We start from the raw sequence: 17,977 nt of genomic DNA, 5'->3' as shown, positions 1-17,977 counted from the left end.
CCAGAGCCCAAGGTGCCCATATCTCAGGGAAGGGCGGAAGCCCAGTTCAATAGAACACTAGCCAAGAGAAGTCCCATAGAAGCCACAAGAATCATCTGGCTTCTGGTCCTTACTTCTCATTCAGGGGACGGTCTGGAAGGATGCACATATTGGGGGGAAGGTCACAGGAGGTGTCCAAACTGCAGGATCCTTACAACACTAGTGTCTGGTTCCCCTTTGTACATGTGGGGAAACAGGCCCAAGACTATATAGTATGTTCTTGATTGGGCCATATTTAAAACCTAGTTTTGTTGCCTTTCAGTCCAGTTCATTATTTTTTGCACAGTGACTTCATTTACAATAAATTATAACAGCATTATATCACTTATGAAATCTAATTCCATACTTAAAACAGAAAGTTACTGTATCTCTTGTAAAATACTATCATGAACACAAAGATTTCATTTGCTCTATTTTAAGTTCTCTTTACTCTTAGCCACCTTTCACTAATTCTGAAGAGTTTGGCAGACTTACCAGAGCAACCACTACCTGAGAGAGGTCCCTCAGAAAGATGAAAAGCTCCACAAGAATATTTCCATCCCTGTCCTCTTTCACAAAGCCATGACTGAAACATACCATTCCCTTTCCCTCTGCTTTCCTTCTATCCACAGGTGCACAAAGTCATCTCTGGCCACAGAAGCAGTAACTTCCTAAGTCAAGGCAGTGCAGTTACCTGCTGCATGGAGAAGCACAGGGAGCACACTGGCTAGATGTGTTTCTTAAACTATAGGTGGGGAGATATCCCACAGTTCTGCACAGTGCTGGTCCTTCTGCTACAGCAACTACTGAAGAACAACAGCCATGCTCTGTGCTATTCCATGGCTGTGGGCCTCAACAAGGGTTACAAGGTGACAAAGAATGTAAGCAAACTGAGACATAGCCCCCATCGTGGACACCTCACTAAACACACTAAGTTTGTGTGGGGAATGTGTGTGATGTCGTGTGCAAGGTCTGCAAAGACAAACATGCCCTTAATTTCATTAAGAAAAGGATGGGACATACATCTGCATCAAGAGGAAGCTAAGGAGGAGCTGAGCAAAGTGCTGGTCACTATGAGGAAGGCCATTGCCAAGAACTGAGGCCCTCTGTGGAATAAAGTTTTGCAGAAAGTTTAAAGAAAAGAAAAATAAACTATAGGGATTTTACTTTGTCTGCATTTTCATGGGCAGTGTTTATATTATGGGCTAAGAACATTGACCCTGAGTCACACTGCCCGGACTCAAGTCCAAGCTCTGCCACTGGCTATATTAATATGGGCAAGATCTTTTGCTTCTTTGCATCCAATGTCTTCATCTGTAAAATAGGGATAAGAATAATTCTACTTCACAGAGGCATGAGGATTAAAGGATAATTACACAAATACCTACAAAGTGCTTAGAAAAGTGTAAGGTACATAATAAACATTATACTCAGGGGTGGGTATTATTTTTCGAAGACCGTAATCTCCCAGTGTCTAGAAACTTCTTCTCAGGAAAAGCCAGAATGGAAAAGAGGCTGATCTCTTGTGTTACTGATCATATATGCTAAAATTTTAAGTGGTTATGCTGATATAAAATGATACACTCCCACAATATCCATGAAATACATAATCTTCAGAACTACCTTACATGTCCTCTGTATAGATGAGGCTAAACTAACTAAATAAGTTATTTAAGATTTAAGTGTCTTCTAGAGAAGACATGGACAGATGTATTTTTATCAAACCTAAAGTGAACCACAGCATATGAGAGCCCAGGGGGGCTGTTTTCTCTGTCTATCTAATCCTCTCTCTCATTGATGGGGAGACTGAAGAAAGTGACTTGTTCAAAGTCACTATTAATACATGAAGAAAAAAGAGGGACAGTTACAAGGACCACAGAGAAGAGTAAAGCTACTTACAAACATGCAGCATATAAATTTAACATGGATACATTTAAATATTTTCAGAAAATTATTCTGAAAACCCAAGCCACCCTGAATGGGAAAGGAACACAGAAAAAAGTACCAGAATGAGTGGGTTGGACTTCTTCCGGATGTCTACACCAGCCTCTGCATTGTGGTAGATATTGTTGCCGGCAATCAAGCCTCCACCCTCCAAGCGAAGAAAGATGCCTGATGCACGGCAGCGGTAGATGTCATTCCTAAGCATGACAATCTAAGCAGAAGAGAGAAAGCCTTTATTTTCCTGTCACAAAGATTTTGTAAAAATATATAATAAGCATCCCACTTAAGGGTGTAAAAACCACTGGACATGTACCTGTCTTTTCCTTCCCAACTGGTCCCTGCAGTTCACCAGTAGTTGAGGGGAACACCTCACTGTGCAACCCACCATCCTACTATGTGCTCCTGGGGGTTGGCATTACCCTGCAGCTCTTTACCAACAAGCGTCATATAGCTTGTCCCTGGCCTCAAGCCCCTACTGGGGGATGAGATGGAAAGGATGCCTACAAGAGAGATGATTCAGTAGTCTTCAAACTTCATATACTGAGGTTGCAGCAGTAGCGCACATCTCTCCCCAAAGCTCCAGGGCCTGACCACATGGCACTGCTGTCTCAAAGGCTCCAAACTCAATGTGGCCCAGAAATGAGCTTGTCTTTCTCTCCACACCCATCCTTTTCCATGTTTTCACTACTCATGCCAGGAATCTAGGCCATATGCTCTCAGCTATTCCCTCCTCAGGCTTCTTCTCCATCTCTGGACCACAACCTTATTCCCTTCATGTCACCTTCTACGAGGCTCAAGAATGAGCTTTCACAAGGTAGATCCATCTGCAGTTCTCCATGGCTTAAAATTTCTCAACAGTTCTCAACAATCCTCAAGGTGAACTCTGATTTCAATCTTGCTGCACTATCTCTGGGCTTTGATCTGACTTCTGTTGCCTGGTTCCCTTCGTCCACTCTCTTACCACCCTCCCTTCTGCTCTCTGGTTGCTGAGTGACTTCTAACTCCCTGCAAGTGTGTGTCCTTTCTTCCTTCTGGGCTTTCTCATAGGCTTCCTGTGCAGTGTATCTACAACTTGCCAGTTCTTACTCTTGCATGGTTCATACCAGGTACCATCCTGCTAGGAAATTCTTTCTGGTTCCTTGAGGCTGAGCAAGTTATTCCCTTTCTTGCCTGCTGTGCCACCCATGGCACCTTTATCACAGATCCTCCTAGACTAGTATAATTTAAAAAAAAATTACTGAGTGCTTGCTATATACCAAGCACAATGCTAAGCACTTTACATATGTGAACTTTGATAATTATCCTCACTGTACCGCAGAGATAGGTAATATTGTTAGTCTAAGGAACTCTCGTGACAGATCCAGAATTTTAGTCAAAAGTCATATTCTTAGTAACTATGTAAGGAGGAATATTCTCAAAGACTCAAACCATATCCTTTTATCATGGTACCCATGAGAACAAAGCTATTATCCTTTCCTTTTTATTTGACCATTTTCTGTTTATAGTAAAACCTAAAATTGTGCTTTCAGAGTAAGACACCTGAAATTCTCTTTAGAAGCTGGGTAACAAACAAAATGCAACTGCTATTTGGGATTCTAGAGTCTGTGGGACCCATGTGTGACAACTGTATAATGCCCCTTAATTTATACTGAATACTTTTGCCAATACTGTGGCACTGGCCCCCTCAAGCCCCAGTGGGAGAAGCCAGGCAGTAACAATCACTCCCAATGTACAGAGCCAAAGAAAGGCTCACAGTGCATTGAGAGAGCTGAGACTCAAGCCTAGGGCCTGAGCTATGCTGTCTTCTGCAAGGACTGTCTTTCCAGAAGTCAGTCTTGATGCATTTACTAGATTTACAGATTGTCCCGTAGTACCCAAAATGCCTGCGCAAGCAAGGTGCTGATGCATCAATGGCTGGGGGTTGCTTTTAGCAGAAGTTCCCAGTTCCTCAGTGGGGCTTTCCAGACCCTGGGCTTTGCCTGTCTGCCCCTGCTGCACAGGGGAAGTCAGCCCCCAGCACACGATATTCCTGCTGTTGGAACATCCCATGCTGTACCCCATTTTTATCATATACTATTTTCTCTGGAATCTTCACTCACTAACTCAGCACTGATATCCTGTGTTCCCAGAAGCCTTCTCAACCACCCCACTGAAGTTTACCTGAAGGCAGTGATTATGTCTGCCCGAATTGTCTGTTATCCATGCTAAAAAGGTCTTGTTTCTTTTATAAGGACCTGGGTGACATGTTTAAATGGCAGCATAACATAGTGAAGCAGAAGATCTGCTTTCTAATCTCAAGTCTTTATCATACTTGCTGTGTGACTCTGAGTTAAGGCACCTTCCCTCTCTGGGCCTCGGTTTCCTTTTCTGTGAAATAAAAGAGTTACTGCCCTGTCCAAGTCAGATAATGGACATGAGGTCCTGTGTGTTAATGCACTTTAAAAAAATTATTTGAAATGCAAATAACCCCATTCCACCTTCTACATATAGCCATAGGAACCCTCTCAGCAATTAAGTCATGCTCCTGGTAATCCAGTAAGGGCTCAGTCTAGTCACCCCTCAGGACAGCACCTTGCTATTATGTATGCACCGCACAGCGTAAGTCAAGTTCCGGAAGATGTTTCCTTCCATCTTGGCTCGCCCATAAGAACAGACAAAGACACCTCCTTTCCCGTCCCGGAAGAGGCACTTGCGGATCAGGCAGCCCTGCACAGAGCTGGCCAGTGCCATGGCCTCCTTGTCCTTCTGCAGCTCCTGCTGCAGTGAGTTTAGCACCAGGCAGCTGGGCAGCTGAATGGACGCTCCAGGCAATGGTGGGCCCAGAAAGGAGCCCCCTAGGACAGGGTGTGGACCCTGCACTTGGTAGGACAATCTGTATGTGAGCTGGTCCTCATCTTCATCCTCTCCACTGGGGCTTAGGCCTCCATCGCTGCTGTCTGGGGTCTGGGCCACCCTTTCCCCATCGCTGCCCACCTCTGCCTCCTGTGAACCAGCTTTGGAGGCTGGCTTTGGGGAGCTAGAGGCAGGGATGGTAGGACTCTGGCTGCCTTCAATAACAATGTCACAGGTCTTGGGGCTCCAGGCCTGATCCCGGCTCTCTAAGTCCAGGGACATTAAAAAGTCAGAGTCCTCTGTAGGGAGCAAACTGGGAGATGACCTGATAAGACCCAGTAGGTACTTATAGGCCCAGTTCTTATCTGCTGATGGGTGACCTTCCACAGTCACAGAGTTGTTCTCACTCCCCACAAATTCACAGTTTTCCAGGACACACAGGGGCACATTGTGCAGAAAAACATGGGTGTTTTTGAAGGTACAAAACTTCACTTGACAGGTGCCTGGGCCATGGACCTGGATGTGCCCATTCTCAAAGTTGCAGTTGTCAAACTGGACATGACCTGATGTGGTCTGGAAAATGAGAAAGAAAAAAATGGCTGTAAGAGGGGTAAGCTGTGTTTTGTTGATCAGCAATTACGCTCTTTTTTTTTGGGGGGGGGCGTTTACAGGCAATCAAACTCAGGACCTTGTGCTTTCCAGGCAAGTGCTGTGCTACTGAGCTATCTCCCCTATCCTGTGTTGTTCTTTAAGGAGGGCACAGCAGGGAAAGGCCATTTGATCACCTCCTTTTCCCCTCCAGGGTTTGGGAGCTGGGAACTGCTCAGCATCAGGGACAATTGGGAGTTGCCTGCCCACCTCTGTTTCTAATCTGAAACAAGAGGCACAAAGATGAATGGAAGAAAAATTCACATTCTCAGGTCTTAAGTAAATTCCTCTAATGCTCATGAACTGCTTAATGAGAATCCTCCCACACATTCACACCTCTTTGGTGAAAACAGGACAGAAGGTGGACAGAAATGGATCTGACCCATATTAATGCAGAGGTGAAGGAGGAGAGAATCTTTCAGGAAGGGGTCTGAAATGGTCAGAAGAGTTTTGAATTTTTACAAATTGGGATCTAAGTCCAACCTTACCAAGCTCCAAAAGGTGGGGGAATCCCCACTCAGTGACTGGGTTGTATGAAGAGTGTCAAATCAGTGCACAAGTGTCTCCACATCTCCCCTTTTCAAAATGCTTTGCCTTCATTTATACCTTCTCTTGGGCCCACAGGAGTATGCTCTTTACCTGAGTCTGCTACCTTGTGACTCAAATCAGGACAGGGCCATGCAGAACCCTGCAGACTGGCATAGGAGAAAGCAGCCAGGAAGTGCTAAGCCCTGCCTGAGCTGGTTTAGGCAGTGGGGAAGGCACAGAAACAGGTCTTAAAAGAGCCATATGCAGTTACTTGTGTGTGTGTGTGTGTGTGTGTGTGTGTGTGTGTGTGCGCGCGCGCGTGCATGCATGTGTACATGTTGTAGCACAGGAAAAGATAGCTGGTTGCACCTCTGAAGACAAGGAATAAAGGATGCTTTCATAGTCCAGGAAGAGGGGGGGTTCACCAGCTCCCAGCTCTGCTTCTTTCAAGAGTACACACCAGTGTTCACCTCTTTGAACCTGTTTCCTTGTCTGTACCATGGAGCTCACTAGTTAATTAAGCACAAAGTGCAGTGCCAGGTATAGAGCTGAAACCCAGCACAACTTAGCTACTGTCATCTGAGGTCACAGACACAAGGAATGAAAGCTGGGGTGGTTATGGGGAAATGGTAAACCTACAAGATGATGCATCTGGGTCCCTTGTTTTTCTAGTGATGGGGCAATGTAATTCTTATTAAATAGGTATATAATCCAAGTATTGTGGTCAGTTTCTAGGCAAGGTATATGTTACAGACTATTTGGCCAGGAACTACCAACGCCTTCATATATGCTTTCTGCTTTGTATTCTCTTAATTTTTTTCAATAACTAATGGGGATTAAACCCAGGGCTTTTCCATCAAACTATATCTCCAGCCCTTTTTATTTATCCATTTTTATTCTGAGATAGTGTCTTCCTAAGTTACTAAATTACCCAGGCTGGGTTCAGAATTGCTATTTTCCTACCTCAATTTCCCAGAGTGCTAGGATTACAAGCATGTACCACCACACTCAGCTGCTCTGTGTTCATTGGAAGAACATGCTGAACTAATAGTCCCTCATCCTTTCCCCAGGTATCCTTAAGAAGTACATGACCCTGATAAAAGCCTGACTGACCTCCCCTGCCCCTGCAAACGGTGGAATTCCTCTGCTAAAGGTCATTGCTTCTGCAGGGCCTCTTCTCCACTGGCATCTTCTGGCATGCCGCTGCAAGCAGCTAATGTTCTTCCTATCAACACTTTGCATGTGTCCAGAACCCCACTTTTCAGCTAGCTGCTACACCTGTGTCTCCAGCTCCACTATAGAAATAGAGACTATGTGGGGAGAGGTACAAGTAATCTTTGCGGCAAGGTCATGCCTCTATTTTCTGATATGGTTTTGACAACAATAAAGTGGAAGTCTGAACTACACAGATCCTTGTGCCTATTTCTCAACTGGTTCAGAGAGGAGTATGTATATAACTACTAACCCTCAATTTCAACAAAAATGGGAAATCTGCTGAGAAGAGGCCAAGGCCCAGGGATCAGGCTTGCACAGCATCAGTTTGATGTGGACACCCACCTTGTACATGATGGGTGAGAACCAGGCTGGCATAAAGATGAGGTTGCACAGGCGTGTGGTTGAGCAATGCTGATCAATGCTGGCCAGCAGGACCACCTCGCCCAACTTCCCATGGCCTACAATCTCCACAGGCACTTTTAGGATGATTTCACCTTGCTCTTCATAAACACCTGGGAATAGCACAATTCGGTCATACAGGCTGGCCATGGCCAAGGCACTACCTAGGCTGTCAAACTCATGGCCTGGCCCAACACTTAGGGTACGTCGTTCCTTCTTTCTGCGAAATAGAGAAAAGCAGACGGAAGACTCCAAGTCCAGGGCGTTTTTGGTCCATGTCTTTGAGGCAAGGTAATGCTGCTTAAAGGCCTCTCTCCAAGACTCAGGCTCCACATCAGGCTGGTTGGGCCAGTTGGGGTGGCGGCACTCAGTGCAGCCCAGGCATAGCTGCCGCCAGCGAGTACTGTCAAGACTGAGGATCAGCTCGTACCAGGCCCTGCATACCAGGCTGCAGCGGCCCAGGTCAGGAAGGTGCAGGTAGGCTAAGATCATGCGCCACAGCTCCAAGGGGAGGCCACCAGCCTCCATGGTCACCTGGGAGAAAGACACAAAGAAGGATTTTAGCTAGGTATGGTGGTGCATGTTTTGTAATCTCAGCACCTGAGAGGCTGATATGAAAAGATCTTCATGAGTTTGAGGCCAGTCTGGGCTACAGAGTGAGTTCAAGGTTGGTCTGCACTACAAAGTGAGTCCCTGTCTTTTTTTTTTTTTTTTGGCGGAACCAGAGATTGAACTCAAGCCCTTGCGCTTGCCAGGTAAGTGCTTATTTTACTGAGCTATTTCCCCGGCCCCTAGTCCCTGTCTTAAAAGACAAAAACCCAAAAATAACAATAAAAAAAGGATTTTGTTTATCCTGTTTTTTTATTCCCCTGGTTCAGTACTAGGAAATGGACTTAGGGCCTCACATATGTTAGGCAATATTGTCATTAATCAACATATGCAAGCATTTAAAAAATTTCTTTTGAGATACAGTCTCACTAAGCTGCCCAGGCAAGTCTTGAACCTGCCATCTCCCCCACATTAGCCATCCAAGTAGCTGGGATTACAGGTGTTCTATAGCACCCAGTATCTCTCCCTTTCTTAAAATACCCCCTAATGATGAGTACATGAAGAGGGTCCAGCCAATAAGAGGACTCTATCCTCTAGAGATCAAGTATGGTGGTGGATATTTGTGAGCCCACACTCTAGGGGTAGAGATATGAGGATTGGGAGTGTGAGGCCAGGCTGCATTACACAGCAAGACCTTGAGACTGACAATCAAACAAACAAACAAAGTAACTCTGGGAGGCTGAGGCAGGAGAATGACAAATTTGAGCCCAGCCTGAGCAATCGGCAACTCAGCAAGATAAGGCCTTATCCTACAATAAAAAATTAAAAAGCACTGGGGCTCAGTGTGAAGTCCTGGACTCAGCCTGAGTACCACAAAATACAAAACAACAATAACAAAAGAGAACTCCGTTTGTTCTCTAGGAGGGATTTTTTTTCTTTCTACCTGGCACTGGCAGGGAAGATTCTCTTTTTTGTTTGGTACTCTAATGATCAGACCTCCAGAATTCTGGCAGTCAGGTTTCCAACTTTGTGGAGAATATCTTGTGATATGAAAGCCAGGTAGGAACATATAGAGATGAAAGATAAAAAATGAAAGTGAGGAAGAAAAAGAAAAGCATTTGTATGTATTCTGGAAGTACTGAGTCCAGATTCTCGAAAGTGCCCTGAACTCTATACTTCATCCCTCAGCTTCTTGGGGTACTGCAGTGGCCTTGTGAGAAATTCTCTTTGTGTTAAAGCTAGTTTGCTTTGGATTTCTGTGACTTGTACCTGAAAGTTTGGATTCACAGAGAGAGAACCCACTTCTGGCTGTAATGGTACTACAGTCTGGATCCCTAGACTTCCAGAGAAAAGACTGTTTCTTCATTCCAACAGGAATGAGAACTGAGTGTTTGTCTGTCTGTCCTCCTTCTCTGATCAAGTCATTGTTACTGTTTCCCTGTGGGGGCAGCTCTAGGAAAGAATGCATGGGTTTTGATCCTGGTTTAGCTACTGGATTGATGTGATCCAAATGAACTAAAGATCTTTTAGGGTGACTGGTCAATCATTTGCCTCTTTGCTTTCTCTAAAAATATTCTTCCCCTTTAGTAATAATTTATACCACATGGTCACAGAGGTAGGGTACCCCAAAGATGTATGTGTAGAAAGACGGTATCCCAACCCCTTGGCAGCAACAGACAGAATGGCTCTTTCCTAAGCTATAAACTCAGATATAGTTGTGGGTGATCGACTTCCATTTAGAGAATAAGGCTGAAGTTGATCTATACTGCCCTGCCAGAGAAGCATCAATTAGAGACATGGAAAAAAGAGTAAGGGGAAGAAAGAAGGTCATCTCCATTTCTTGGTAGGTCATAGCACCAGCATACTCTCAGATATCTCTCTGCTTTTTATAATGGCTTCTCCTTTTGGTAAAGCTGGCCTCACTGAATTTCTGTCCTTTATGCATCATTAAAACTTCCTCATTTATGAGTGTCACTTTCCCAATATAAAAAACAAAGGGTGGAGTTGGATGACCTGTAAGTCTGAAACTAGTCTTGAGACAAATGAATTAGAAAAAGGCTAAACTCCATAATTGACTGTTCAAATGGCTAAATTCTCTAGGGCCTTGGTTTTCCTTTCAGTTTTAAGAGAATAATGACCATATTTGTCAGTTATGTAGGCCAATAAAGGCTAGGGACATAAATGCATGCTTACATCTAGAAGAAATACTCATTGTACTCAAGACTTATGTTATGATTTAGATTTGGAATGTCCCCCAAAGTCTCAAATGTGTTCAGAGGTGGGGCTTTGGAAAGTAGTAAGATCATGGAGGTGCTATACTCATCAAGGAATTGACTCATTGATGAGCTAATAGCTACATGTGCTACTAGGAGGTAGGGTCTGGTTGGAACAGGAATGCCACTGGGGTGCAGTGCCTTTGGAGTGTACAGCTGCCTCTGTAGTTCCTTCTTTGGAGTTCTTCCTGGGTGCTATGTGGTAAGCAGTCTTCGTCTGACATGTGTTCCACCACGGTGTTTCTGCTTTAGAGCTAGCATACAATGGACTAAATCTCCTTATGTATGAGCTCAATAAGGCTTCCCTCTTTTAAACTGTAGGCATCACATATTGTGTCCAGCAATGGAAAAACCACTGGAGAATAGCTGGGCTTAGGATCTTTAGTTGGGCTCCTGATATCCAACATTCCCCTAGATAAACACCACTTTCACATTGGTGCTGTGATGCTGGTGTCACCTGTCCCTTGCTTCCTTCCTTGGCTATGGTTTCAGTCTTTGTCAGAGGAAATGTTCTTCTACCCATTCTCTGTTTATTCTGTAGCTGAGTGATCATATCCATTCCCTTGGCTTCAACTTCCATTGTGAATACATGACTACAAAACCTGCATTTCAAACCCACTTGTCTCTCTCAAGTGCCACATGGGAATTTCCTGTCCATAATTTCTAATTGGATATTCCACAGATACAAAAAACTCAACATAATGTGCAAAACTGAAGCCTACTTAGCACCTCATGCCATGAGAGAATAAACAGAACTACACTCTCCCTCCTGCCATACAAAATTATAAAGCTAGATGAAATATACAAGGATCTGCATACATGCTTTCAGGCCTTGCACACAAAGCTGCTCAGGACTATAATTTCTAAAAGAAAGACAACCTAGACTCTGAGAGTACCATGGTCACCCTAGCTTTCATCATCGCAGGGCACTTTCTTACTGTGGTGCAGGGAGATGAGTGGGAGACTCACTGAGCAGGCACATTGAGTTCTGTGCTGTGGATGAACCTGACATTTATGAGGTAAGGTACCAGAAATGAATAGCATGACAACAGCACCAGGGTGGACAGGTTATACACGTGCAGGGTAAGACTATCAGCCCAAGTAGAGATCATTCATATGGAGCTGAGAATCAGAAAGTGTTAAGTACAGACCAAGAAGACAATGAATTCCAGCCCAACAACATGGAAAGCTCATGCAGACACTCAGAAGAATAGACCTTATCCCAGTTCAAACTGGAATAAATGCAAGCCTAACAATATCAAAAGGTTCTGCCTTGTGGTAAAAGGCTCTGCTTGACACAGTGAAATTTAAGACTCTTTAAAAAAGAAAAGAAGGACTTCTGGGAAGATGGCAGAGTGATAAACAGCAGAGAAAGAGCCTCTCTGAGACTTACTGTCCAGATACTAATATATTTGTGGACAAGAAGGAGGGAAGTGGGTCCTCTGGACCCAGGAAGGATCTGAAGTGAGGATTAAAGCCATTGGCAGAGCAAAGAGAGACATTTCAATGAAGGAGGCAGTGGGTAGAGCATTCTCCCAGTCAGGACTCTTCATGGGAAGAGCAGTCCAAACCTGTGGACGCATGGTGACTGCTGGCAACCCCAGGGCCTCCACAGAGAAACATAGTAGTGGAAGGGACCAGTGAATATGGAAGATCATACTGGCTGGTGGTGAATGCTACAGGATAGGACATCCCACAGGAGAGGGTGACTGACCCCTGAGTGGGAGCCACCTTGGAGAAGGATCAAAAACAGCTGCTCCATCTCGCAGCTCACAAATGAGTTGAAGCTTTACAGGTGTGCTGGGTCTGGTTCCAGCCTCATGGCCAGAAACTAGCCTGAACTTCAGGAAAACTAAAAGTGCAGGTTCACTGAGTTTATCCACTACCCACCATAAGGTGACTACTGGCTTACTAGGGTAAATCAACATGGATCTGGACTCTGTCTCCACACACTGTCTACCAGTAACAGAAGAGACCTGTGGGACCACCCACCCACCCATCAGATCCTCTTTCCAGCCAGCACCCAGGCGAGGCACGTGTGTGAAACTTCCTCCATCAAACAGGCCTGATATAGAACCCTGTGGCAGAACTCCCTGCAGAGAGGCTACAGGCAAGACCCACCCAGCTGATCTAGGAGCAGAACATCTTGCCAGAGTGGCACAGCAGGTTCACTTCCAATGGATGCAGCAGGAAGAAGTGAAGCACAGCAGCCAGAGCCAAGCCACACCCACTGGACAAGTTTGAACTTAGTAGATCTGAACCTGGTGCTAAGGTAATAACTGCACCAAAGCTCTACACCAAAGGTCAGAAGACAGCGCTATATAAAATGACAAATATAAGGAGCAAAATGCATTCTCAGGCCCTGAGTCCACCCAGAACAAATGCAGGAGACAACAGTATAGAAGAAATTGGAAAGCACATACCTGAAATCTCTGAAATAATAGCATCTGAAGAAACAACTGCAGAAAGGTATAGAGGAAATCAGATCAGAAATAATTTCTGAAGTAAAAAATAAATGATAACTATAATGAAAGAATTACTAAGTGCTTCTAAAGAAGATACTGATAAAAAATAGAGAATATAAAAATGATGGAATCCTTGCATGAGCAATATAGAAAAGAAATAGAATGCATGAAGCTGATTCAAAGTGATATACAGGAAATTAAAACCTCAATCACAAGATGGCAAAACCATTTGAATGAAAGTGAAAATAGACTTTCAGACCTTCAAGACACCATTGCAGCTACTGAAAAGGTAAGAAAAGATCACTTAAAAACAACTAGGATGCAGGAAAAAATAATCCAACATCTGTAAGACAGTGCAAAAATGAACAACATAAGACAAATAGGCATCAATGAGAAAGAAGGAGTCATATAAAAAGAATATGGGCAAAAGTAATAGCAGAAAACTCCCATGGGGAAATATTCTGACATTCAAGTAATTGAAGCATATAGAACGCCAAATAACATCAACCCAATTAAAACCATACCCAGACATATAATAATCAAGATCCCAGAAATTCAGCACAGGAACAGAATATTAAAAACTGCTAGAAAAAAGAAACAGATCACATTTAAAGAAAAACCCATAGGGGCCAGGGAGATGGCTCAGTGGAATAAGCGCTTCCCTGGCAAGCGCAAGGGCCTGAGTTCAATCCCTGGTTCTGGAAAAAACAAAATAAAACAAAACAAAACAAAAAAACCCATCAGAATAATGGCAGATTTCTCTTCACAAACCATCAGGTCAAGAAGAGCATAGAGCAAAGTATAAGTCTTGCAAGAAAACAAATTCCAACTCAGACTGATATACCCTGCAAAACTCTCTTTCAAGTATAATGGAGAAGTGAACTACTTCCATGACAAAGAACAACTAAAGAATTTCATGATGACAAAGCCAACCCTACAAAGACTACTAAAAGATATTCTAGAGAGGGATTAAAATGACTACAACTCCATGAATGAGAACAGAAAAAACCTACCACACAGCGCAAACAATTAAACAGAGCAGAAAAACAGGTATACAAGAGCAGGTAAATAACATGTCAAGCATAAGTCAGTACATCTCAATTATAGCCATCAATGTAAATGGACTCAATTCACCGATTAAAATAGGCTGGCAGAGTGGATTAGAAAGCAAAATCCAACAATATGCTGTACAAGACTTGATCTATCAATGATTGATTTATCTTCAAAGATTTGTTCAGCTGGTAATTTCAATAGTTCAATGATTTGTGCCTTAAGAACACAGTTGTTTTCATGAATCATAAATAATACTTTGTCCTGGCTTTATGGCTTATTGACTTAGAAATAAATTTTCTGCAAGATAATAATTCAGTGTAGATGCTGCCGAAGTCCTTATCAATTTGAATGTGGGGAAATTAAGAGAAATCATGTACTAAAAAAAAGAAAAGGTATTCTATATATCTTAGTTTTGGAATACGTCTATAAAATAAATGTGTGCATGTTGTTCTCAAATTCTATAATTATTTTAAAGAAAGTCATTTAAATCACATTCTCACTGTTAAATGATAAATTATCTTCTAATTCTAGAGAAGTACATAAGAAAACTAAGAAATCTTATTGGTAAACATCACTTTTTGTGTTGTGTTCTAGATATTTCTTTAAAATAGGTATTTAATTGATAGATCTTCATTTGGCTTCCGATCTGCTTCTTGATTTTGACTTTTTTTCTTTGTTGTTTAAGTTTGGACTTGGGTTATGTAGCTTTTGCTGTTTTTAATGTGAAAATATGTGCTCTTCTATTGATCATTCTTTTGTTTTCAACACAGCTGTGGTCTGAAATTTCACACTTCTTGTTATTTGTTAAATCCCAAAATCCTATGAGTAGGTTTCAGACCACTGTTCTTTTTTTTGGTGGAACCGGGGATTGAACTCAGGCCCTTGTGCTTGCCAGGGAAGTGCTTATTCTACTGAGCCATCTCTCTGGCCCCAGCCTACTGTTCTTGATCCTTCATTTTGTTTAATCTAATGAGAGTTTTTGACGTGTGTATATGTGACATGAATGACAATCTTTACTATTCTCTATGTCATCAATTACAGTTATGAACATAATACATTTATTTTATATAAAGTATAAAAATAAAGTTAAAAAGAAGAAAAAAAAACCATAGAGGTGGTAGAGGAAAATATATTTCTAACCTTAGGATATACAAAGATTTATTGGAACACAAAAGCACTATTTGGACCAGGCCCAGGGAGATAGCTCAGTAGAATAAGCGCTTGCCTGGTAGGTGCAGGGTCCTGAGTTCAATCCCCAGAACTGCAAAAAACCCAAAAACCCCACAACCCCCCCCCCAACTACTTGGGGGTGAGGGGACATGGGAAGCAAGGAGAGAGGGAAAAAAGGATGTAAAAAGGATCAAGATGCAAAAAGTATATGTACTAATTCTCTCTCTTTTTTTTGTAGAACCGGCAATTGAACTCAGGACCCTGTGCTTGCCAGGCAAGTGCCTATTGTACTGAGCTATGTCTCCAGCCCCCATGTACTAATTCTCTTTGATGATTTATGATGTTTTTCAAACATTAATTTTTAAAAGGGAAAAAGCAATATTATGAAATAAATGAGTCTAATGAAATTAAACTTTTCTGTTCATAAAAAAATTAAGAAAATGAATTCAGGTGTGATGGTACACATTTAATCATAGCTACTTTGTAGGCTGAGGCAGGAGGTTCAAGGTCATCCGGGGCTATACACATAATGATACCCCAATTCAAGAAAGAGAGAAAAAGAGACTGACAATGAGAATGAAAAGACAAGTGACAAGGGCTGATGAGATCGCTCAGCTAACTAAGTGCATTCTTAGGCAAGCACAGGGACCAGAGTTTGATCCCTGTTATGGTTTGTGTATGGGTGTCCCCCCAAAGCCTCATGCAGTCTTGGGGCGGCCCCTGGAGTTTGTGACTGATTATTGTAGGTGTGGATGCTGTACCTGCCCTGGGGCAGGTAATCTGCATTACAAGGTAAGGTGGAAAGAGAAGCTAGCTGCTTGAGCCGCTGCTACTTCTCTCTGTGCTCTTGCTCTTTGCTGCTGCCATGAGAGGTTGCCCTCTGCTGTGTGCCACTCTACCTTGGAGCCAGCTGAATATGGACTGAAACCTCTAGTAACTGTGAGCTAAATAAATCTTTCCTTCCTTCATTTTGAGTGTCGGGTATTTGTCCTGGCAATGAGAGAAGAGTAACTAAGACAATCCCTAACACCACATGCCCTGCCAGCCTTGTGCCCCGGGTGTGCTGAGCTGGCCACCGAGTCCAGGTGTGGTGGGGCATGCCTGTAATCTCAGTGTTGGGGAGGCTGACAGCAGGAGAATCACTATGAGTCTGAGCTATGTAGTGAGACTCTGTACCAAATGCATTAAAAATAAAGAAAGAAATAAACAAAAAGAAAAGTGCCAAAATGGGAGAAAATGTTTCTGACACACATACAGGACAAAAGGCTTATATCCAGAATATTAAATCCTGTACTCGATGGTAAAAAAAGATCTGATAAAAAAGGCAAAAGGTTTGAACAAAAATTATAAATACATAATCCAACACATGACACAAGGAATACTACTAATGTATTTTCACCAGATAAATAAAAAAAATACTTTTACCAAAAGACTTACACAAGAACGCTTGTAGTAGTAAACAAATATAGAATTGGAAAGAATCCAAATATCCATTAAGAGAAAGATCAGATAAATAAATTTAGTGTATTTATGTGACAGAATATAGCCAGTAACATGGATAATTGTTCAAAATATGCCAGAAGCCACATGAGCCAGCCACAAGAGTACATATTGTATGATTCCATTTAACTGAGGTTTAAAAAGAGATCACATTAAACCACGGTGATAAAAACACAACAACGCTTGCCAACATGGCACAGACTAACTTAAAGGGGATACAGGGCAACTCTGGAAGTGAACAAAATGTTTTATATTTTGATTGGCGTGTTCATTACATGGATGCATGCATGTGAAGAAACCTCACTGGATTTTGTGCTTCAGTCATTCCACTGCAGATAAATTGAGTGTCAATATCATCTTAACTGAAACAATACTACCTATTATCTTCTTTCTACCCCATGCTTTATGTAGTCCACGTTTGAATAGCATCAGCATTTTCCAACAAACTTTCTAAATCAGTAATTTGGAAATGATTTCTTGTTTCCTCTTTTTTTTTCCCCTCCATCTCTACCCCAGGTTGTCTCTGAAGTCTTGGGTTTGCATCTACCTCCTTACTTTCTTGTACTTCTTTATGGTTTTACTACCTGTATACATTCTACTATATTACTTTTAGTTTTTCCTGAGGTACTTAAATTGATAGGCCTTTTGATTTTCATTTCACCTACAGTTCCTTGTCTCTCTAGTTTCTCTATGATGTGTTGAAGAAACTGATCCACTTCACAAGGTTCTTGCAGTCTAAATTTTCCAGGCTGCATGCACACTCCATATCCACACTGATGACAGGAAGAAGGTGAACTTGTTATTTCCTGCCTGTCAGTAGCTAGATCCATCTTAGATATGTCCCCTCTAGCAAGACTGAGAGGTACTGTTTGTTTTTATCAGGAGCCACTTTTCTAGTTGTCTCTCTTTGGATCCATCTTTGACCTCAAATTAGTTTCTCAGTCCTTCTCACAAACCTAATAATATTCTGAAACTTTCCTTGCTATGTTGTATTTCCAGATGTTCCTGGATCATGTTTTACATTTCTTGTCCAGATATAGTTTGGACTATTACATTTCTTGTCCAGATATAGTTTATTTTGATACTGGGGATCAAACTCAGGACGTTGTGCTTGTCAGGCAGGCACTTAGGCTGCTGAGCTATCTTCCAGGCCCTTAAAATGCATATCTTTATTTTTTTACTATTTTATTTTATTTTTTAAACAGATTGCAAATTGAAAATAAATTATTTACAAACATAAATGAATATAACAATAAAAATTGTCCAAAATAAAAATGAAGAAAGAATTTACCGATCAGTCATAATAGTTCACTGTGTCAAAACCAAGAAACTTATATTCATATAATTAGAATTCTCAAAGTAGAAAGGAGTAGGCAATAAATA

At 42.3% G+C, this 17,977-nt stretch overlaps 1 protein-coding gene across 3 annotated transcripts in view; it reads right to left on the bottom strand.

Moving 5' to 3' along the window:
• Fbxo10 (F-box protein 10) overlaps positions 1 to 17,977 on the bottom strand; it is a 58,030-nt gene that overhangs the window by 11,978 nt on the left and 28,075 nt on the right. For all 3 annotated transcript variants that reach the window (XM_023715889.1, XM_023715890.1, XM_004631832.2), the window contains 3 exons: positions 7,528 to 8,118; positions 4,534 to 5,367; positions 2,024 to 2,173 (listed from right to left, as the gene is read on the bottom strand). In XM_023715889.1, the coding sequence (XP_023571657.1) occupies positions 2,024 to 2,173; positions 4,534 to 5,367; positions 7,528 to 8,112 (1,569 nt within the window). In that variant the 5' untranslated portion in view covers positions 8,113 to 8,118. The remainder of the gene's footprint in view (positions 1 to 2,023; positions 2,174 to 4,533; positions 5,368 to 7,527; positions 8,119 to 17,977) is intronic.

This window comes from Octodon degus, unplaced genomic scaffold (genome assembly GCF_000260255.1).
Source record: "Octodon degus isolate 3935 unplaced genomic scaffold, OctDeg1.0 scaffold00045, whole genome shotgun sequence".
Classification (NCBI taxonomy): Eukaryota; Metazoa; Chordata; class Mammalia; order Rodentia; family Octodontidae; genus Octodon; species Octodon degus.
Note: the sequence above shows the minus strand (reverse complement) of the source record. Positions and strands in the feature narration are given on the sequence as shown.